The sequence below is a fragment of the Tachyglossus aculeatus genome, chromosome 9 (genome assembly GCF_015852505.1).
Source record: "Tachyglossus aculeatus isolate mTacAcu1 chromosome 9, mTacAcu1.pri, whole genome shotgun sequence".
NCBI classification, from domain to species: Eukaryota; Metazoa; Chordata; class Mammalia; order Monotremata; family Tachyglossidae; genus Tachyglossus; species Tachyglossus aculeatus.
This window is the reverse complement of record NC_052074.1, coordinates 23,988,806-24,012,524: the sequence shown is the minus strand read 5'-3', so window position 1 is coordinate 24,012,524 and position 23,719 is coordinate 23,988,806. Positions and strand designations below refer to the sequence as shown.

Here is a 23,719-nt window from a genome sequence, read left to right as displayed (position 1 = left end):
CTGTTGGGTAGGGACCGTCTCTAGATGTTGCCAACTTGGACTTCCCAGTTGCTTAGTACAGTCCTCTGCACACAGTAAGCGCTCAATAAATACGATTGAATGAATAAATGAATGTGAGCCCACTGTTGGGTAGGGACCGTCTCTAGATGTTGCCAACTTGGGCTTCCCAGGCGCTTAGTACAGTGCTCTACACACAGTAAGCGCTCAATAAATACAATTGAACGAATGAATGTGAGCCCACTGTTGGGTAGGGACCATCTCTATATGTTGCCAACTTGTACTTCCCAGGCGCTTAGTACAGTGCTCTGCACACAGGAAGCGTTCAATAAATACGATTGAATGAATGAATGAATGTGAGCCCGCTGTTGGGTAGGGACTGTCTCTAGATGTTGCCAACTTGGGCTTCCCAGGCGCTTAGTACAGTGCTCTGCACACAGTAAGCGCTCAATAAATACGATTGAATGAATGAATGACTGAACGAATGTTGCCCGGATGTTGCGCCACGTCACGGAACGGCGAGATTCCCGCAGCGTCGCCGTGTGACGTCACGGCGCAAGGAGGGCGGGGCCCGGGGGCCAACTCCTCGCCGAGGCGGGCGCCATCGGGCGCCATCGGGACGGAAAAACCCCGCCGACGGCGCCATCACCCCTCCATCCCCATCCGGCGGGGGGCCGGGGAGGCCGCGGGTCCGCCAGAACCCGCGCCCGCCCCCGCGATGGGCCGCCCGAGGGCCCGCGGCCTACCGAGCCCCGCAGCCCGCCTCGATTTGCCCCCCCTCCCTCCCGGAAGTGGGCTGAACCAACGGGGCTCCCCCATCCCGGAAGTGGGCTGAACCAACGGGGCTTCCCCGCCCTTCGCATCCCGGAAGTGGGCTGAACCAACGGGGCTTGGGCGGGGGGGGAGCCCGCTTTTAGGAGGGGTTTGGGAAAGGTCCCCCCGCCCCCCATCCCTATTTCCCGCTGGATCCTAATTCCCGCTTTTATTCTCCTTGCTGTCCGCGCCCCCCGGCCCGCACTAGCCCCGCGGCGAGTACCTGGACTAGCCCGACGGCGACAGGACGCGCCCCCGACGCCCCAAAACGCACGCACACGCACGTACGCGCCCCAAGCCGCGTGCACGCGCACGCACGCCGCCCCCTCCCGGAGCCCGCGCGCGCATGCGCCAGCCACAGCTGCTCCTTGGGGCGCCTGACGGTCTCCATTCATTCATTCATTCATTCAGTCATATTTATTGAGCGCCTACTGTGTGCAGAGCACTGTACTAAGCGCTTGGGAAGTCCAAGTGGGCAACATAGAGAGACTGTCCCTACCCCACAGCAGGCTCACAGTCTAGAAGGGGGAGACAGACAACAAAACATTAACAAAATAAAATATGTACAAGTCAAATAAGTAGAGTAATAAATATGTACAAACATACATATTCATTCATTCAATCGTATTTATTGAGCGCCTACTGTGTGCAGAGCACTGTACTAAGCGCTTGGGAAGTACAAGTTGGCAACATATAGAGTCAATCCATCAATTGTATTTATTGAGCGCTTACTGTGTGCAGAGCACTGGACTAAGCGCCTGGGAAGTCCAAGTTGGCAACAGATAGAGACAGTCCCTACCCAACAGCAGGCTCACAGTCTAGAAGGGGGAGACAGACAACAAAACATTAACAAAATAAAATCAGTAGAATATGTACAAGTCAAATAAGTAGAGTAATAAATATGTACAAACATACATATTTATTCATTCAATCGTATTTATTGAGCGCTTACTGTGTGCAGAGCACTGGACTAAGCGCTTGGGAAGTCCAAGTTGGCAACATCTAGAGACGGTCCCTACCCAACAGCGGGCTCTCATTCATTCATTCATTCAATCGTATTTATTGAGCGCCTACTGTGTGCAGAGCACTGTACTAAGTGCTTGGGAAGCCCAAGTTGGCAACATCTAGAGACGGTCCCTACCCAACAGCAGGCTCACAGTCTAGAAGGGGGAGACAGACAACAAAACAAACCATTAACAAAATAAAATCAATAGAATAAATGTGTACAAGTAAAATAAGTAGAGTAATAAATATGTACAAACACATATTCATTCAATCGTATTTATTGAGCGCTTACTGTGTGCAGAGCACTGTACTAAGTGCTTGGGAAGCCCAAGTTGGCAACATCTACAGACGGTCCCTACCCAACAGCAGGCTTTCATTCATTCAATCGTATTTATTGAGCGCTTACTGTGTGCAGAGCACTGTACTAGGCGCTTGGGAAGTACAAGTTGGCAACATCTAGAGACGGTCCCCACCCAACAGTGGGCTCTCTCATTCATTCATTCAATCGTATTCATTGAGCACTTACTGTGTGCAGAGCACTGTACTAAGCACTTGGGAAGTACAAGTTGGCAACATCTAGAGACAGTCAATCAATCAATCAATCGTATTTATTGAGCGCTTACTGTGTGCAGAGCACTGTACTAAGCGCCTGGGAAGTCCAAGTTGGCAGCATCTAGAGACGGTCCCTACCCAACAGCAGGCTCACAGTCTAGAAGGGGGAGACAGACAACAAAACAAAACATTAACCAAATAAAATCAATAGAATAAATATGTACAAGTCAAATAAGTAGAGTAATAAATATGTACAAACATACATATTCATTCATTCAATCGTATTTATTGAGCGCTTACTGTGTGCAGAGCACTGGACTAAGCGCTTGGGAAGCCCAAGTTGGCAACCTGTAGAGACGGTCCCTACCCAACAGCAGGCTCTCATTCATTCATTCATTCATTCAATCGTATTTATTGAGCGCTTACTGTGTGCAGAGCACTGTACTAAGCACTTGGGAAGTACAAGTTGGCAACATATAGAGGCGGTCAATCAATCAATCGTATTTATTGAGCGCTTACTGTGTGCAGAGCACTGTACTAAGCGCTTGGGAAGTCCAAGTTGGCAACATCTAGAGACAGTCCCTATCCAACAGCAGGCTCACAGTCTAGAAGGGGGAGACAGACAACAAAACAAAACATTAACAAAATAAAATCAAAAGAATAAATATGTACAAGTCAAATAAGTAGAGTAATAAATATGTACAAACATACATATTCATTCATTCAATCGTATTTATTGAGCGCTTACTGTGTGCAGAGCACTGGACTAAGCGCTTGGGAAGCCCAAGTTGGCAACATGTAGAGACGGTCCCTACCCAACAGCGGGCTCTCATTCATTCATTCATTCATTCAATCGTATTTATTGAGCGCTTACTGTGTGCAGAGCACTGTACTAAGCACTTGGGAAGTACAAGTTGGCAACATATAGAGGCGGTCAATCAATCAATCGTATTTATTGAGCGCTTACTGTGTGCAGAGCACTGTACTAAGCGCTTGGGAAGTCCAAGTTGGCAACATCTAGAGACAGTCCCTATCCAACAGCAGGCTCACAAGTCTAGAAGGGGGAGACAGACAACAAAACAAAACATTAACAAAATAAAATCAATAGAATAAATATGTACAAGTTAAATAAGTAGAGTAATAAATATGTACAAACATACATATTCCTTAGTGCTCTGCACACAGTAAGCGCTCAGTAAATACGATTGATTTATTTATTGAGCGCTTACTGTGTGCAGAGCACTGTACTAAGCGCTTGGGAAGTACGAGTTGGCAACATCTAGACACGGTCCCTACCCAACAGTGGGTTCACAGTCTAGAAGGGGGAGACAGACAACAAAACCAACCATACCAACAAAATAAAATAAATAGAATAGATATGTACAAATAAAATAGAGTAATAAATACGTACAAACATATATATATATATATACAGGTGCTGTGGGGAGGGGAAGGAGGTAAGAATTCTGTCATCAGAATAAACAGAATTATCGCTCTACGCACATCATTAACTACATAAATAAAATGGTAAATGTGTACAAGTAAAATAGAGTAATAAATCTGTACAAATATATATACACACAAGTGCTGTAGGGCGGGGGAGATTGGGAGGAGGAGAGGGAAAAAGGGCTCAGTCTGGAGGAGGTGAGCTCTCAGTGTTCATTCAGTCGTATTTATTGAGCGCTTACTGTGTTCAGAGCACTGTACTAAGCGCTTGGGAAGTCCAAGTTGGCAACATATAGAGACGGTCCCTACCCAACAGTGGGCTCACAGTCTAGAAGGGCTTTGAAGACCTCGTCCCCCATAATAATAGTGATCGTGATGGCATTTGTTAAGTGCTTACTCTGTGCCAAGCACTGTGCTCAGCGCTGGGGTATTCATTCAGTCGTATTTTACTGAGCTTGGCATATAATCAGCGATTAACAAATGCCATCATTATTAATAATAACAATAATAGCATTTATTAAAAGCTTACTATGTGCAAAACACTGTTCTAAGTGCTGGGGAGGTTACAAGGTGATCAGGCTGTCCCAAGGGGGGGCTCACAGTCTTCATCCCCATTTTACAGATGAGGGAACTGAGGCCCAGGGAAGTGAAGTGACTTGCCCAAAGTCACACAGCAGACCAGTGGAGGAGTTGGGATTTGAACCCACGACCTCTGACTCTCAAGCCAGTCACCTTACCGCCTTACTCCCTTCCCCTCCCCACAGCACCTGTATATATTCATATCTGTTTGTACATATTTATTACTCTATTTTACTTGTACATATCTATTCTATTTATTTTATTTTATTAATATGTTTGGTTTTGTTTTCTGTCTCCCCCTTCTAGACTGTGAACCCACTGTTGGGTAGGGACTGTCTCTATATGTTGCCAATTTGTACTTCCCAAGCGCTTAGTACAGTGCTCTGCACATAGTAAGCGCTCAATAAATACGATTGATGATGATGATGATCACTCCATTTATTTTATTTGTATATATTTATTCTATTTATTTTATTTTGTTAATGTTTTGTTTTGTTGTCTGTCTCCCCCTTCTAGACTGTGAGCCCGCTGTTGGGTAGGGACCGTCTCTCTATGTTGCCAACCTGTACTTCCCAAGCGCTTAGTACAGTGCTCTGCACCCAGTAAGCGCTCAATAAATACGATTAAATGGATGACTATCTATATATGTTTGTACGTATTTATTACTCTATTTATTTATACATATTTATTTTGTTTTGTTGTCTGAAGCCACTGAGCCACGCTGCTTCTCTAATAATGACAGCATTTGTTAAGCGCTTACTAGTCATTCATTCAATCGTATTTATTGAGCGTTTACTGGGTGCAGGGCACTGTACTAAGCGCTTGGGAAGTACAAGTTGGCAACATATCATGTGCAAAGCACTGTTCTAAGCGCTCCCGGCTTCCCAAAATGCCAGGGAGGCCCTGGACTGGAAAAATCACTCATTTGAGGGAGGGGGAAAAAAATGCAAAATGGGATTGGAGCGCTGTGTATTTGTTTGTATTTGTATAATTTGTTGTGTTTGTATTTGGGGGCAAGTCACTTAACTTCTCTGGGCCTCACTTCCCTCATCTGTAAAATGGGGATTAAAGACTGTGAGCCCCACGTGGGACAACCTGACAAACTTGTATCTCCCCCAGCGCTTAGAACAGTGCTTGGCACATAGTAAGCGCTTAATAAATGCCGTCATTATTATTATTAACAGTGCTTGGCACATAGTAAGCGCTTAATAAATGCCATTATTATTATTATTAACAGTGCTTGGCACATAGTAAGCGCTTAATAAATGCCGTTATTATTATTATTATTATTAACAGTGCTTGGCACATAGTAAGCACTTAATAAATACTATTATTATTATTATTAACAGTGCTTGGCACATAGTAAGTGCTTAATAAATTCCGTCATTATTATTATTACTATTAACAGTGCTTGACACACAGTAAGCGCTTAATACCGTCATTATTATTATTATTATTATTAACAGTGCTTGGCACATAGTAAGCGCTTAATAAATGCCATTATTATTATTATTATTAACAGTGCTTGGCACATAGTAAGCGCTTAATAAATGCCGTTATTGTTATTATTATTATTAACAGTGCTTGGCACATAGTAAGCGCTTAATAAATGCCGTCATTATTATTATTATTATTATTATTATTAACAGTGCTTGGCACATAGTAAGCGCTTAATAAATGCCGTCATTATTATTGTTATTATTAACAGTGCTTGGCACATAGTAAGCACTTAATAAATGCCATTATTATTATTATTATTATTAACAGTGCTTGGCACATAGTAAGCGCTTAATAAATGCCGTCATTATTATTATTATTATTAACAGTGCTTGGCACATAGTAAGTGCTTAATAAATGCCGTCATTATTATTATTATTATTAACAGTGCTTGGCACATAGTAAGCGCTTAATAAATGCCGTCATTATTATTATTATTATTAACAGTTTGGCACATAGTAAGCGCTTAATAAATGCCGTCATTATTATTATTATTAACAGTGCTTGGCACATAGTAAGCGCTTAATAAATGCCGTCATTATTATTATTATTATTAACAGTGCTTGGCACATAGTAAGCGCTTAATACTATTATTATTATTATTATTAACAGTGCTTGGCACATAGTAAGCGCTTAATAAATGCCGTCATTATTATTATTATTATTATTATTAACAGTTTGGCACATAGTAAGCGCTTAATAAATGCCGTCATTATTATTATTATTAACAGTGCTTGGCACATAGTAAGCGCTTAATAAATGCCGTCATTATTATTATTATTATTATTAACAGTGCTTGGCACATAGTAAGCGCTTAATACTATTATTATTATTATTATTAACAGTGCTTGACACACAGTAAGCGCTTAATACCGTCATTATTATTATTATTATTATTATTATTATTAACAGTGCTTGGCACATAGTAAGCGCTTAATAAATGCCGTCATTATTATCATTATTATTATTATCAGTGCTTGGCACATAGTAAGCGCTTAATAAATGCCGTCATTATTATTATTATTACTATTAACAGTGCTTGACACATAAGCGCTTAATACCGTTATTATTATTATTATTATTATTATTAACAGTGCTTGGCACATAGTAAGCGCTTAATAAATACTATTATTATTATTATTATTACTATTAACAGTGCTTGGCACATAGTAAGCGCTTAATAAATGCCGTCATTATTATTATTATTATTATTAACAGTGCTTGGCACATAGTAAGCGCTTAATAAATGCCGTCATTATTATCATTATTATTATTAACAGTGCTTGACACATAAGCGCTTAATACCGTTATTATTATTATTATTATTATTAACAGTGCTTGGCACATAGTAAGCGCTTAATAAATACTATTATTATTATTATTATTACTATTAACAGTGCTTGGCACATAGTAAGCGCTTAATAAATGCCGTCATTATTATTATTATTATTATTAACAGTGCTTGGCACATAGTAAGCGCTTAATAAATGCCGTCATTATTATTATTATTATTATTAACAGTGCTTGACACATAAGCGCTTAATACCGTTATTATTATTATTATTATTATTATTATTAACAGTGCTTGGCACATAGTAAGCGCTTAATACTATTATTATTATTATTATTATTACTATTAACAGTGCTTGGCACATAGTAAGCGCTTAATAAATACCATCCTCATTATTATTATTCTTATTGGAGGCGGAAGATCCGTCAGGCTATTGGAGGGACGCCTCCCCCGGGGAGGCGGAAGGCCCTGGTTGCTAGGGTGGGAGGGAGGAGCTGCGGCCTTAGCAACGAGCAAGGGGCGTTCAGTACAGCGGCTCGGCCCTCCCACCATGGCCGGGGCAGCAGCGGCAGGCCCGGTGGTCGTGGTGGGCTCTTGCATGACGGACCTGGTCAGGTTAGTAGGGCCTCAACCTGCCCCGGCCTTCGTGCAGTCACTCCTATTTATTATTATTATTATTACTATTATTATTATTATTATTATTAAAAAGAATAATTGGCATTTGCTAAGCGCTTACTATAATAATAATGGCATTTATTAAGCGCTTACTATGTGCCAAGCACTGCTCTGAGCGCTGGGGAGGTTACAAGGTGATCAGGTTGTCCCACAGGGGTGGTCACAGTCTTAACCCCCATTTTACAGGTGAGGGAACTGAGGCCCAGAGAAGTGAAGTGACTTGCCCAAGTCACCCAGCTGACAAGCGGCGGAGCCGGGATTTGAACCCGTGACCTCTGACTCCAAAGCCCGGGCTCTTTCCGCTGAGCCACGCTGCTTCCCCTATGTGCCAAGCACTGTTAATAATAACAACAAGGGCATTTATTAAGCGCTTACTATGTGCCAGGCACTGTTAATAATAGTGATGGCATTTATTAAGCACTTACTATGTGCAAAGCACTGCTCTGAGCGCTGGGGAGGTTACAAGGTGATCATTTTGTGCCACGGGGGGTCTCGCAGTCTTAATCCCCATTTTACAGATGAGGGAACTGAGGCCCAGAGAAGTGAAGTAACTTGCCCAAGTCACACAGCTGACAAGCGGCAGAGCCGGGATTTGAACCCGTGACCTCTGACTCCAAAGCCCGGGCTCTTTCCCCTGAGCCACGCTGCTTCCCCTATGTGCCAAGCACTGTTAATAATAATAATGATGGCATTTATTAAGCGCTATGTGCAAAGCACTGTTCTAAGCGCTGGGGAGGTTACAAGGTGATCAGGTTGTCCCACGGGGTGGGGGGCTCACAGTCTTAATCCCCATTTTACAGATGAGGGAACTGAGGCCCAGAGAAGTGAAGTGACTTGCCCAAGTCACCCAGCTGACAAGTGGCAGAGCCGGGATTTGAACCCGTGACCTCTGACTCCAAAGCCCGGGCTCTTTCCACTGAGCCACACTGCTTCCCCTATGTGCCAAGCACTGTTAATAATAATAAGGGCATTTATTAAGCGCTTACTATGTGCCAAGCACTGTTAATAATAATGATGGCATTTATTAAGCGCTTACTATGTGCAAAGCACTGCTCTGAGCGCTGGGGAGGTTACAAGGTGATCAGGTTGTCCCACGGGGGGGGCTCGCAGTCTTAATCCCCATTTTACAGATGAGGGAACTGAGGCCCAGAGAAGTGAAGTGACTTGCCCAAGTCACCCAGCTGACAAGCGGCGGAGCCGGGATTTGAACCCGTGACCTCTGACTCCAAAGCCCGGGCTCTTTCCACTGAGCCACGCTGCTTCCCCTATGTGCCAAGCACTGTTAATAATAATAATGATGATGGCATTTATTAAGCGCTTACTATGTGCCAAGCACTGTTAATAATAATGATGGCATTTATTAAGCGCTTACTATGTGCAAAGCACTGCTCTGAGCGCTGGGGAGGTTACAAGGTGATCAGGTTGTCCCACGGGGGGGGCTCGCAGTCTTAATCCCCATTTTACAGATGAGGGAACTGAGGCCCAGAGAAGTGAAGTGACTTGCCCAAAGTCACCCAGCTGACAAGCGGCGGAGCCGGGATTTGAACCCGTGACCTCTGGCTCCAAAGCCCGGGCTCTTTCCACTGAGCCACGCTGCTTCCCCTGTGTGCCAAGCACTGTTAATAATAATAACAAGGGCATTTATTAAGCGCTTACTATGTGCCAAGCACTGTTAATAATAATGATGGCATTTATTAAGCGCTTACTATGTGCAAAGCACTGCTCTGAGCGCTGGGGAGGTTGCAAGGTGATCAGCTTGTCCCTCGGGGGGGCGCGCAGTCTTAATCCCCATTTTCCAGATGAGGGAACTGAGGCCCAGAGAAGTGAAGTGACTTGCCCAAAGTCACCCAGCTGACAAGCGGCGGAGCCGGGATTTGAACCCGTGACCTCTGACTCCAAAGCCCGGGCTCTTTCCGCTGAGCCACGCTGCTTCCCCTGTGTGCCAAGCACTGTTAATAATAATAATGATGATGGCATTTATTAAGCGCTTACTATGTGCCAAGCACTGTTAATAATAATGATGGCATTTATTAAGCACTTACTATGTGCAAAGCACTGCTCTGAGCGCTGGGGAGGTTACAAGGTGATCAGGTTGTCCCACGGGGGTTCCCAGTCTTAATCCCCATTTTACAGGTGAGGGAACTGAGGCCCAGAGAAGTGAAGTGACTTGCCCAAGTCACCCAGCTGACAAGCGGCGGAGCCGGGATTTGAACCCGTGACCTCTGACTCCAAAGCCCGGGCTCTTTCCACTGAGCCACGCTGCTTCCCCTATGTGCCAAGCACTGGTAATAATAACAACGATGGCATTTATTAAGCGCTTATTATGTGCCAAGCACTGTTAGTAATAATAACAAGGGCATTTATTAAGCGCTTACTATGTGCCAAGCACTGTTAATAATAATGATAGCATTTATTAAGCGCTTACTATGTGCAAAGCACTGTTAATAATAATAATGATGGCATTTATTAAGCGCTTACTATGTGCCAAGCACTGTTAATGATGGCATTTATTAAGCGCTTACTATGTGCAAAGCTCTGTTAATAATAATAATGATGGCATTTATTAAGCGCTTACTATGTGCCAAGCACTGTTAATAATAATGATGGCATTTATTAAGCGCTTACTATGTGCAAAGCTCTGTTAATAATAATAATGATGGCATTTGTTAAGCGCTTACTATGTGCCAAGCACTGTTCAAAGCGCTGGGGAGGTTACAAGGTGATCAGGTTGTTCCCCAGGGGTCCCACAGTCTTCACCTCCATTTTACAGATTCATTCAATCATATTTATTGAGCGCTTACTGTGTGCAGAGCACTGGACTAAGCGCTTGGGAAGTCCAAGTTGGCAACATATAGGGACAGTCCCTACCCAACAGCGGGCTCACAGGCTAGAAGCATTGTGGCTCAGTGGAAAGAGCTTGGGCTTTGGAGTCAGAGGTCACGGGTTCAAATCCTGGCTCTGCCAACTGTCAGCTGTGTGACTTGGGCCACTTAACTTCTCTGTCCCTCATTGACCTCATCTGTACAATGGGGATGCAGACTGTGAGCCCCACGTGGGACAACCTGATCACCTTGTATCCCCCCCAGCGCTTAGAACAGTGCTTTGCACATGGTAAGCGCTTAATAAATGCCATCATCGTTATTATTACTATTATTTCATCATCAATCGTATTTATTGAGCGCTTACTGTGTGCAGAGCACTGTACTAAGCGCTTGGGAAGTACAATTTGGCAACATATAGAGACAGTCCCTACCCAACAGTGGGCTCACAGTCTAAAAGGGGGAGACAGAGAACAAAACCAAACATACTGACAAAATAAAATAAATAGGATAGATAGGTACAAGTAAAATAAATAGATAAATAAATAGAGTAATAAATATGTACAAACATATATACATATATACAGGTGCTGTGGGGAAGGGAAGGAGTAAGATGGGGGGGATGGAGAGGGGGGCGAGGGGGAGAGGAAGGAAGGGGAAGGAAGGGGCTCTGTCTGGGAAGGCCTATTATTTAAATTGAGTTCGTTCTAAAAGTAGCAGCCTTTCTTGTAAGGATTCATATGGTCTCAGTTAATAAATGCCATTATTATTATTATTATCATTATTATTATTATTACTACAAGGCGATCAGGTTGTTCCACAGGGGGCTCACAGTCTTCATCCCCATTTTAGATTCATTCATTCAATCATATTTATTGAGCACTTACTGTGTGCAGACCACTGTACTAAGCGCTTGGGAAGTCCAAGTTGGCAACATATAGAGATGGTCCCTACCCAACAGCAGGCTTACAGTCTAGAAGGGGGAGACAGAGAACAAAACAAAACATATTAACAAAATAAAATAAATAGAATATGTACAAATAGAGTAATAAATACGAACAAACATATATACATATTCATTCATTCATTCAATCGTATTTATTGAGCGCTTACTGTGTGCAGAGCACTGTACTAAGCGCTTGGGAAGTCCAAGTTGGCAACATAGAGAGACGGTCCCTACCCAACAGCGGGCTCACAGTCTAGAAGGGGGAGACAGACAACAAAACAAAATATAGTAACAAAATAAAATAAATAGAATATGTACAAATAGAGTAATAAATATGTACAAACATATATACATATATACAGGTGCTGTGGGGAGGGGAAGGAGGTAAGGCGGGGGGGGTGGGGAGGGGGAGGAGGGGACTCTAAGCGCTGGGGAGGTGGAGAAGCAGCGTGGCTCGGTGGAAAGAGCACGGGCTTTGGAGTCCGAGGTCATGGGTTCGAATCCCTACTCTGCCACATGTCTGCTGTGTGACCTTGGGCAAGCCACTTCACTTCTCTGTGCCTCAGTGACCTCACCCGGAAAATGGGGATTAAGACTGTGAGCCCCATGTGGGACAACCTGATCACCTTGTATCCTCCCCAGTGCTTAGAACAGTGCCTTACACATAGTAAGCGCTTAACAAATGCCATCATTATTATTACAAGGTGATCAGGTCCCACGGGGGGCTCACAGTCCTCATCCCCATTTGATAGATGAGGTAACTGAGGCACGGAGAAGTGAAGTGACTTGCCCAAAGTCACACAGCTGACAGTTGGTGGAGCCGGGGTTTGAACCCATGACCTCTGACTCCAAAGCCTGGGCTCTTTCCACTGAGCCACACTGCTTCTCTGACATAGCAATAATAATGGTAATGGTATTTAAGCGCTTACTATGTGCCAGGCACTGTACTGAGTGCTGGATAAAAATAAATACATGACAGATATGGACAATAAATGCTGTGGGGCTGGGACAGGGAATGAATGAAGGTAGCAAGTCAGGGTGTCGAATAGGAGTGGGAGAAGAGGAATGGGGGGCTTAGTCAGGGAAGGCCTCTTGGAGGAGGTGTGCCTTCAATAAGCACTTAGTACAGTGCTCTGGACACAGTAAGTGCTCAATAAATACGATTGAATGAATAAGGCTTTGAAACAGTGGGGAGCTATTGTCTATCTGATTAGAAGAGGGAGGGCCTTCCAGTCCAGGGACAGGATGTGGGCCAGGGGTCAGTGGAAGCGCTCAATAAATACCACTGATTGAGGAGAGATGGGGGAGATGCCCCCAAGATTCCAGCCGTTAATGGAAAGCAGCACGGCCTAGTGGATAGAGCGTGGGAAGGACCTGGGTTCTAATTATAATAATAATAATGGCATTTATTAAGCGCTTACTATGTGCAAAGCACTGTTCTAAGCGCTGGGGAGGTTACAAGGTGATCAGGTTGTCCCATGGGGGGCTCACAGTCCTCATCCCCATTTGACAGATGAGGTAACTGAGGCCCAGAGAAGTGAAGTATATATGTATATATGTTTGTACGTATTTATTACTCTATTTTATTTGTACATATCTATTCTATTTATTTTATTTTGTTAGTATGTTTGGTTTTGTTCTCTGTCTCCCCCTTTTAGACTGTGAGCCCACTGTTGGGTAGGGACTGTCTCTATATGTTGCCAATTTGTACTTCCCAAGTGCTTAGTACAGTGCTCTGCACATAGTAAGCGCTCAATAAATACGATTGATGATGATGATGATGATGAAGTGACTTGCCCAAAGTCACACAGCTGACAATTGGCAGAGCAGGGATTTGAACCCGTGACCTCTGACTCCAAAACCCGGGCTCTTTTCCACTGAGCCACGCTGTCCCAGCTCCGCCACTTTTCTGCTGGGTGACCTTGGGCAAGTCACGTCACTGGGCCTCAGTTCCCTCATCTGTAAAATGGGGATTAAGACCCTGAGTCTCATGTGGGACAGGGACTGGGTCCAACCTGATTAGCTCGTATCTACCCCGGCACTTAGCACAGTGCTTGGCACTTAGTAAGCCCTTCAATACTATTTTAAAAATCCCAATCTTATAAAAATGGGCCTTGAAGGGGGGAGGTTGCTGTGGTCCTGTTTCTTGAAAAAATGTTTTTCAGTTAGTTGTTTATTTTTAATATGTATTAATAGAAATTTATTCATTCAATCGTATTTATTGAGCGCTTCCTGTGTGCAGAGCACTGTACTAAATGCTTGGGAAGTACAAGTCGGCAACATCTAGAGACGGTCCCTCCCCAACAATGGGCTCACAGTCTAGAAGGGGGAGATGGACAACAAAACAAACCGCGTAGACAGGTGTCAATTCGTCGGAACAAATAGAATTAAAGCTAAATGCACATCATTAACAAAATAAATAGAATAGTAAATATGTACAGGCAAAATAGAGTGATTTGGGAAATGTTTACTCTGATGTCCTTCGTCTCTAGAAACGTCCCAGGTCTCCCCCTTCTAGACTGTGAGCCCACTGTTGGGTAGGGACTGTCTCTATATGTTGCCAACTTGTACTTCCCAAGCGCTTAGTACAGTGCTCTGCACACAGTAAGCGCTCAATACAGTTGATTGATTGATCTGTCTAGCTCTAATCAGACATCACTGTGCATGCGTGGCAGTGTCAAGTTCATCTGTGCATTCCTCAAGTGGATTTGAAGTTTAAACAAGCCAACCAACACAGAGTATGTACAGAAAGTATCTAAAGCTCCCCTAAAAGATGTCTTTCAGGCCCAAAGCTCAGTTGGATTCCATTTATAGTCTTCCGTGACATACAGTTAATTTTGTTTTTGATCTAACACTACTACCATCATTTCCTCCCCATCAGTTTTCATATTGCCCCTCTATAAGCAGGTTTTGGCCCCTTCACCCTCCTGAGACCACACTTTCCAAAGTCACCAATAATCTTTTTATACAAAATCCGATAGACTGCTCGGACAATCTCCCTTAACCTCTCAGCTGCCTCCAGGACTGTCAACCCCTCCCTCCTTGAATCAATCAAATTTATTGAGCGCTTACTGTGTGCAGAGCACTGTACTAAGCGCTTGGGAAGCACAAGTTGGCAACACATAGAGACGGTCCCTACCCAACAGTGGGAATCGATATCAGACCTTCATTTTCACCACCTGACTCTCCTCTTTCACCGACTCTTTTTAGTTTTATTCACTGGCTCCTCTTCCACCTCTCACCCCCTAACTCTGGATGTCCCACACTGCAAATTTCTCTTTAATGCTAAAAATTTCCATGGGCCCTTCCCACATTAACCATGCAATTCTTTCTCCCTAGCCATTTCCGTGGCAATAGACTGTGATGTCAAACGGAGGATTATGTTCTTCTTCTGTATGTTACTAATTAAAAATAGTTTGCAAGATAAGGCTTACGTTCACCCAACTTTTAAATGTAGTCCACACAAAGTTGGGAAACTATTGCTCAGTTCTCCGGAGATTTCAGTGGGGGTAATGGAATAAATGAATTTAGATTCTAGCAGGTGATAAGTTGCAGTTTTGTTAAAGTAACCGATCGAGAAGTTGTTCTCTCCGCCCGGAAAGAGTGCTAACGTGTATTTGACATAGTGCAGTCCCCAAGCCATGCCTGTTGTCTATCATCCTAGTAAATCGCTATTTTCCAGTAGCCCTGGTATGTTCCTTTCAGAAAAGTCAGAGCTAAGTAAACACTAGTCAAAAGTGTGTTAAGCTTTTCCAATGAAAAAGGAACAAAGTCTACTACTTTGGCACTCATTCCGCTCTGATTAGTCAGAACACTGCAGATCGATAAGAAATTATTTGTGATTTGCAGTAAATATTGTTTTATTTTGCCATAACTATTAATTCATTGACAGTTTTAAATAGGGAAGTCTTTCCTATTCAGAGATAGCTGGGCCAACAGTGGGATTTCGTCCATGTAGAAAGGGGGCTTTTTTAACGGTATTAAGCTCTTACTATGTGCTAGTCACTACAGTAAAGACTTAGAGTACATAAGTTTACACAGGTTGGATACGGTCTCTGTCCCACAAGGGGTTCATGGTTTTAATCCCCATTTTACATGAGGTAATTGAGGCACAGAGAAGTTAAGTGACTTGCCCAAGGTCACACAGCAACTGGCATCCTTCTGACTCCCAAGCCTATGCTCTATCCGCTAAGTCATGCTGCTTCTCAAGGTGGTTCATTCATTCAATCATATTTACTGAGCGCTTAATGTGTGCGGAGCACTGTACTGTGCGCTTGGGAATCAATCGTATTTATTGAGTGCCTACTGTGTGCAGAGCACTGTACTATGCGCTTCGGAAGTACAAGTTGGCAACATATAGACACGGTCCCTACCCAACAGTGGGCTCACAGTCTAGGAGGGGGAGACCGAGAACAAAACATATTAACAGAATAAAATAAATAGAATAAATATGTACAAGTAAATAAATAGAGTAATAAATACGTACTAATGGTTGAAAAGGCAGTCTGTTATATAGCATATCCACAAAAATAAAGCCCATTCATCCATCAGGGAGAGCATTGCCTCCCTTAGAAACACAGCTGGCCAGGGATGTTTGGCATCCCTGGCTGATTTTTTTTTTAACTGCCCCCATTCAGTCAGCAAGAAAAATTCATTTTTAAAAAAGTATGCACAGATTATAACTGCCCCCATTCAGTCAGCAAGAAAAATTCATTTTTTAAAAGTATGCACAGATTAAAGGTACCTGTAGTACAAATTATGCCATGAAAAGTCCCCATCGAGTTGCCAAATAAACGTAAATATTCAGTTGTCTTTGACAAGCAAAGTGCCACTGAGGAAACGTCGCCGTCAGCCGGTTTGGTCGTAATTGGGCTGGTCCCATTTAATAAGCCTGCTAAATAATACCCTCTCCCTTCAGCCGACACACCAACAGAAGATGGGTTGCTTACCCAAAATGTTCAGTTTAGGGTTGGGGGAAGAGAAGGAAGGGAAAGGTGTTCCCCCAAGTTGGCTGGAGATGCCCTTGACAGGCTTTTGTAGTAGTGATGATGGTTCATGGTGACTCACATTCGTCCACCTATGATCCCTGATAGCCATTTTGCATTGCTTTGCTGTAGACTGACAGGCTACTAGTAGTCGCAGTTTGTGGTCCTGAATTTAAAAATACCCCCTGGAAGTTCTCCTCTTCTTCCTCCTCCTCACTGGTAGCCATTAGTAGTCTACCCAGCGCTTAAAACGGTGCTTGGCACAGAGTAAACCCTTAACAAATACCATCATTATTATTATAATTGTCGCCACCGTTCAATGTGGAATTCAAATTGGTCATACTTAAGGACTGGAAGCCTTATTGTGACAGTTAGTGGAACACAACGATTGAAAGGGGGAGGAAGAGTAGATTTAGTTTAGCCAACCTGCGTGAAATATAAAACCAATCTCCCCAAGAGTGGATCCCTTCCAGAAAGGGATTAGGGGGAAAAGGTTGGCCCTTCTTAGGTGTTCAGTCCTTTCTTGCACAGTGCAGTGCATTAGCATGAGCAGAAACATCAGTTCTTCCACCAACATATGCTCCTCTCTGTATTTTCCCGCTGCAAAAAAATGTTGCAAGAAATTCTGCCAGTCACAAGAATGACCCACATGTTTGTAGGTCCCTGAGGTTTTAGAGTATAGCCCTGGGCAAACCAGGCCCATCCTACAAGCCTCATGGGTTAGGATGATAATGACTTTTGTTAAATGCTTACAATATGCTAAATATTGTACTCAGCACTGGGACAGATACAAGAATGAAGCCCAGCCCACTCCACATTCTACATGGGGGGTCAAAATGGGAGATAAGGAAAATGAGGCTCAGAAAAGTGAAATGACTTGCCCACAGTCACCCAGCGGACAAGTAACAGAGCAGGGATTATAACCTATGTCTTCTAGGCCACTCAGCTAAACCCCAGAAATAATAATAATGGCATTTATTAAGCTCTTACAATGTGCAAAGCACTACTCTAAGTGCTGGGGAGATTACAAGGTGATCAGCTTGTCCCACGGGGAGGCTCACAGTCTTAATCTCCATTTCACAGATGAGGTAACTGAGTCACAGAGAAGTTAAGTGACTCGCCCAAAGTCACACATCTGACAATTGGCAGAGCGAGGAGTTGAACCCATGACTTCTGACTCCAAAGCCCATGTTCATTCCACTGAGCTATGCTGCTTCCCTAAAATCTAAAAAATCTAACCATTTTGGCTTAGAATTAACACAGGCACACTTAACTTCCGGGAGATCTGAGCAGTAAGGAGGGCTCAACTAATTGACAGGATTTGTGTTGAAGAAAGAGGAGGGAAACACTCACCTGTTAGGATTTCTTGCTTTGGCTCCACCGCTACATCTATTACTGCTAGGTGGGCTGGGGCAGAGCCGAAAATGCTGTTGAGGGCAGCCACTTTGGGGGACAAGTGTTCCTCTTTATCATCATCATCATCATCAATCGTATTTATTGAGCACTTACTATGTGCAGAGCACTGTACTAAGCGCTTGGGAAGTACAAATTGGCAACATAATCTTTTCTTTATCTTTTCCTGGCTCTGCGCTGAGCTCCTCAGCATCCCTGCTGATGGCTGGCCTTAGGGGCTCAGAGTTCGAAATATAGGCCAGGCATTAGGGCTGCCGAGATCCACGGCCATAGTCGTGTCACCTACCTTCTATTATTGTTGCTCTGGCCCAATATCCAATATGAGGGTTGGGGCTGCCCTCCAGAAGGCCCTTTCCTCTGCGGTACTCTTCTTCCAGGAGGCAGGCCAGCCTGTGGGGATCCCAATCCCCCACCCCCAGGTCAGTTGGTGCCTTAATTGCCCCTAATCCAACCAGGGGGCTTGGAAAGGAAGATAATTCCTGTAGATGAACGTGCGAACGCACATACTAACTGCAAATGGTCTCCAGCTGGATCGCCCCTGTCTGCTCCGAGTGGGCTGGAGACAGCTTCCAGGTGGTGATTGCCTAAAAAAAGCAGGGCCACGGGAAGGAGAGGAAGGGCAGATTCAAAAATAACAGAGAACAGGTGGATAAAACTGGGAAAGGAGTGAAGAAGCATTGTAGGGGAGAGGAAAATCTTGTTGTGAGGGAGCGAGAGAGATTTCTGTGAGAGCAGGAACCCTGGTAAGGAATGGGGAAGGAGCAAGGATGGAGTGCCTAGTAGAGACTAATGATAATAATTATGGTATTTGTACTAAAGGCTGGAGTGGATACAAGCAACCCGGGTTAGACACACTATCCCACGTGGGGCTCACAGTCTCAGTCCTCGTTTTACAGGTGAGATAACCGAGCCATAGTGAAGTGACTTGCCCAAGGTCACACAGCAGACAAGTGACAGAGTCAGGATTGACGCCTCCTGACTCTTAGTCCCGTGCTCTATCCACTCTGCCGTGCTGCTTCTCGTGGAGTACTTTGAGGTTTCTCTTAAGCATAACGAGCATTCTGAGTAAAATTTTATTTTAAAGACCAATTGGGGCAATTAGTACATAGGCACGTGGTTTCAATACCCGAGCCATCAAGATCTTGACGTTCATAAGTATCGTCATAGCTGAACAGACTGGTCGTCTTCTGTGCCTCCGGCAGTAGCCAATAATAAACACTTGAGTGGAAGATGAAAGTCCCATAAATTAATTCTGGATTGTGAGGACAGGAGAGAATTTCTTTTAGATAATCTCTATGCTGTTGACTTCAGGAAAAGATCCTTGTAAATATGAAATACACAGAAGGGTAACTGTGTGAAAAAAGATTTTAAGTTCCTTGCACCTACAGCATAATAACCTCAGTACTGCTTTATGTAATTAAGCATTCTTTTTCAATTTAGAATCTTAATCTTTTTCTGTTTAGTCTCGCTAAGACATTTGATTTCTTTGTCTTTAATCCTGTGTTCCAAAGGCTAATTACATATTGCATCGGGGATTTCATTATTTCTTTTCAGCGTTTTGCTGCTTTTAATTTCTTGGAATTTCTCCCCGTGTCTTTTATCCTGAGGAAATAAAAGCTCCCAATTAGCTTTCACTGACCCATTCGGTATTTGCTGTGTAGCCAGATTGGTGGTGTTTAAAGGTTAACATGGAGTAATTTCTGCATAAGTATAAAATTTTGGAATGTGGCATGCATCATCCTTGTTCCTATGTTTTTGTGATTCACCTCGTATTTCAACTTAATTTAAAAATGTCAATAGATTTAGGCTTCACATGAGACTGACTCGCGTTATATCCTGATTCACATCTGTGTTACCTTCATTTTATTCTTATAACGTGTGCGCTCTCTACATAAATAAGGAACACCGATCATTCACAATCTCAGGAAAAAAGCATTGATGGACTTAAAACCTAACTAAAATAGCCTTATGACAATGTGTAACTAAGATGGGGATTTTTATGGTTTAAAAACTCTATGATTCAGAAGGTAATTATTGGGTCCTGTTGTTTTTGTTGTTATTATTAAGTGCCGTCGAGTCGTTTTCGATTCTTAGCAACTCCGTGGATGTACTTTCTCCAGAACGTCCCGTCCTCTGCCATAATCCGCAACCTTTCTGATGGTTCTTCCGTTATCGTTATGGTCCCTGACCATCTACCTGCTGGTCTATCTCTTCCACGTTTTCCTTGGACTTTTTCTAGCATTAATGTCTTTTCCAGAGAATTAGTCCTGATTATGTATCCAAAATATGCTAATCTAAGTAATCATCTGGCCTTCCAAAAACCACTTCGGTTTAATTTGCTCCAAACAAAAAAAAAATAAATTGGAGTTTATTATTTCTGTCACTCAATTGTTAGTATTTAATGGACATCGATTGTTCTAAGCACTTGGGAAAGTAAAATAGATTTAGTAGACAATGCGTCAAAGAATGTACAATCTAGCAGGGGAAGCAGCGCGGCTCAGTGGAAAGAGCCCGGGCTTTGGAGTCAGAGGTCATCGGTTCAAATCCCGGCTCCACCACTGGTCAGCTGTGTGACCTTGGGCAAGTCACTTCACTTCTCTGGCCCTCAGTTGCCTCATCTGTAAAATGGGGATTGAAACTGTGGGACCATCTGATCACCTTGTAAACTTCCCAGCGCTTAGAACAGTGCTTTGCACAGAGTAAGCGCTTAATAAATGCCATTATTATCTAGACACTGAAATAAACTATGCATAAGAGGGAGGAAGGAAAGCATGAAGCAGCATAGCCTAGTGGATAGAGCATTGGCCTGGGACTTACAAGGACCTGGGTTCTAATCACAGCTCTGCCCCTTGTTTACTCTGTGACCTTGAGCGAGTCACTTAACTTTTCTTCTTAACTTTCTTAACTTCTCAGACTGAGCCCCCCCATCCCCCCGTCTTACTTCCTTCCCTTCCCCACAGCACCTGTATATATGTTTGTACATATTTATTACTCTATTTATTTTACTTGTACATATCTATTCTATTTATTTTATTTTGTTACTATGTTTGGTTTGGTTCTCTGTCTCCCCCTACTAGACTGTGAGCCCACTGTTGGGTAGGGACTGTCTCTGTATGTTGCCAGCTTGTACTTCCCAAGCGCTTAGTGCAGTGCTCTGCACACAGTAAGCGCTCAAAAAATACGACTGATGATGATGATGATGACTGTCTCTATATGTTGCCAACTTGTACTTCCCAAGCGCTTAGTACAGTGCTCTGCACACAGTAAGTGCTCAATAAATACGATTGGTTGATTGATTGATTGATTGATTGATTTTCTGTGGCTCAGTTACCTCATCTGGAAAATAGGGATTAAGACCGTGAGCCCCATATAGGACTGGACTGCATTCAATTTCTCCACACGCTCTCCCCCAAGAGCCCGGGGCTACTTGGTTTTATCGGTCCCTTGTGTGACACGTGATTTCTTTATGTCATACTACGCCAGGTGCAGTGTGATGATATCATTTCCCCGTGTGCTGCTTCAGGACCACTGGCAGAAGCTCCCTTTTGAAGACGGGGTAAAGCGGGAAAGTCCGGCTCCTCACCCAGAATAAGGATGAGGGGGAGAGGGGCTCATCCCGAGCCAATATTTTGACCAGTCTAGGACTTTAAACCCAATATTTGCTTCACTTAGGCTCTGTCAGGGGGCTCTAAGGGAGGCCTTGAAGATCAACAGAATGCCATAGGGTTATTGACGTGATTTTTGGTAGGGTCTAATCATCATCAATCGTATTTATTGAGCGCTTACTATGTGCAGAGCACTGTACTAAGCGCTTGGGAGGTGCAAATTGGCAACATATAGAGACAGTCCCTGCCCAACAGTGGGCTCACAGTCTAATGATACTCTACTGAGCCCCTTCCTTCCTCTCCCCCTCGTCCCCCTCTCCATCCCCCCATCTTACCTCCTTCCCAAGCGCTTAGTACAGTGCTCTGCACATAGTAGGTGCTCAGTAAATACGATTGATGATGATGCTGTTGCTGCCAGCAGGAAGGAGGGGAAAGGAAAGGAAGCATCCCGCTTTGGCATTTTCAACCATAAATGGCACTTATAGGTGAACTTCAACATCATTAGTGTCTTCGTCAAACACGCAGGACAGCTGTTTCATTCAGTTGTATTGAGCGCTTACTGTGTGCAGAACACTGTTCCCTGTGTACATGTATATATGTTTGTACAAATTTTTTACTCTATTTATTTCACTTGTACATATCTATTCTATTTATTTTATTTTGTTAGTATGTTTGGTTTTGTTCTCTGTCTCCCCCTTCTAGACTGTGAGCCCACTGTTGGGTAGGGACTGTCTCTATATGTCACCAACTTGTACTTCCCAAGCGCTTAGTACAGTGCTCTGCCCACAGTAAGCGTTCAATAAATACGATTGATTGATTGATTGGGAGGGCACAATGTAACAGTAATCAGACACGTTCCCTACCCACAACCAACTAGAGCCCAACTCTCACTCTTTGGGTGTATATAATCTAGTACTTCCCAAGCGCCTAGTACAGTGCTCTGCATATAGTAAGCGCTCAATAAATAAATACGATTGATGATATAGTAGGTGCTTATATGTGAATAAAAAGGCAGACGGCCTTGGCACTAATTCAGCCCCTGTTCATTTGGAAAACACTATATGGAGAAATGATTCCTTCCTTCAAAAGATCCTTGCGAGATAAAAGAGGAACAAACTAACAATCTTCGGGTCCCAGGAGCTTGTAAGTGAATATGTGGGTAGAGAAGCAGCGTGGCTCAGTGGAAAGAGCCCGGGCTTTGGAGTCAGAGGTCACGGGTTCAAATCCTGGCTCCGCCAATTGTCAGCTGGGTGACTTTGGGCAAGTCACTTAACTTCTCTGTGCCTCAGTGACCTCATCTGGAAAATGGGGATTAAGACTGTGAGCCCCACGTGGGACAACCTGATCACCTTGTGTCCCCCCAGTGCTTAGAACAGTGCTTTGCACATAGTAAGCGCTTAACAAATACCATTATTATTATTATTACTGAGTGGAGCAAGTTTAGACTGTGAGCCCATTGTTGGGTAGGCACCGTCTTTATATGTTGCCAACTTGTACTTCCCAAGCGCCTAGTACAGTGCTCTGCACACAGTAAGCGCTCAATAAATACAATTGAATGAGTGAATGAATGAAAAAAAAACCTGAAAAAGCTTTCCAGCTTCTGTCCTCTTCTTCCTCTCATTCTCTCACATTCTTTCACTTGCTTTCAGACCCACTTACTCCCCATCCCTGCTTCCTTGCTTCTTTGCTGAAATTTTTAAAAGGCTCCGCCCTATGTCTGCTGCGTGACCTTGGGCAAGTCACTTAACTTCTCTGAGCCTCAGTTCCCTCGTCTGTAAAATGGGGATTAAGACTGGGAGCCCCATGTGGGACAACTTGATTACCTTGTATCCCCCCCAGCGCTTAGAACAGTGCTTTGCACATAGTAAGCGCTTAACAAATGCCGTCATCATCATCATCATGTTATAATATAATAATGATTGTGATTGGGGTATCTGTTATGCACTTATGCAGGGGACGTGTCTGTTTATTGTTATATTGTGCTCTCCCAAGCACCTAAAACAGTGCTCTGCATACAGTAAGCGCTCAATAAATACAACTGAATGAAATGGCTGTCCTGCGTGTTTGACAAAGACACTAATGATGTTGAAGTCCAC

At 43.6% G+C, this 23,719-nt stretch overlaps 2 protein-coding genes across 2 annotated transcripts in view; one reads left to right on the top strand and one right to left on the bottom strand.

Annotated features, from left to right (window-relative positions):
- BABAM2 (BRISC and BRCA1 A complex member 2) overlaps positions 1-1,089 on the bottom strand; it is a 359,856-nt gene extending 358,767 nt beyond the window's left edge. Inside the window, exon 1 of the mRNA XM_038751295.1 lies at positions 1,034-1,089. The gene's annotated coding sequence lies outside the window, so the exon portion shown is untranslated. The remainder of the gene's footprint in view (positions 1-1,033) is intronic.
- Positions 1,090-7,706: 6,617 nt separating this feature from the next.
- Positions 7,707-23,719, top strand: part of RBKS (ribokinase) — a 90,168-nt gene continuing 74,155 nt past the window's right edge. Inside the window, exon 1 of the mRNA XM_038751500.1 lies at positions 7,707-7,795. Within this exon, the coding sequence (XP_038607428.1) occupies positions 7,731-7,795 (65 nt within the window). The 5' untranslated portion in view covers positions 7,707-7,730. The remainder of the gene's footprint in view (positions 7,796-23,719) is intronic.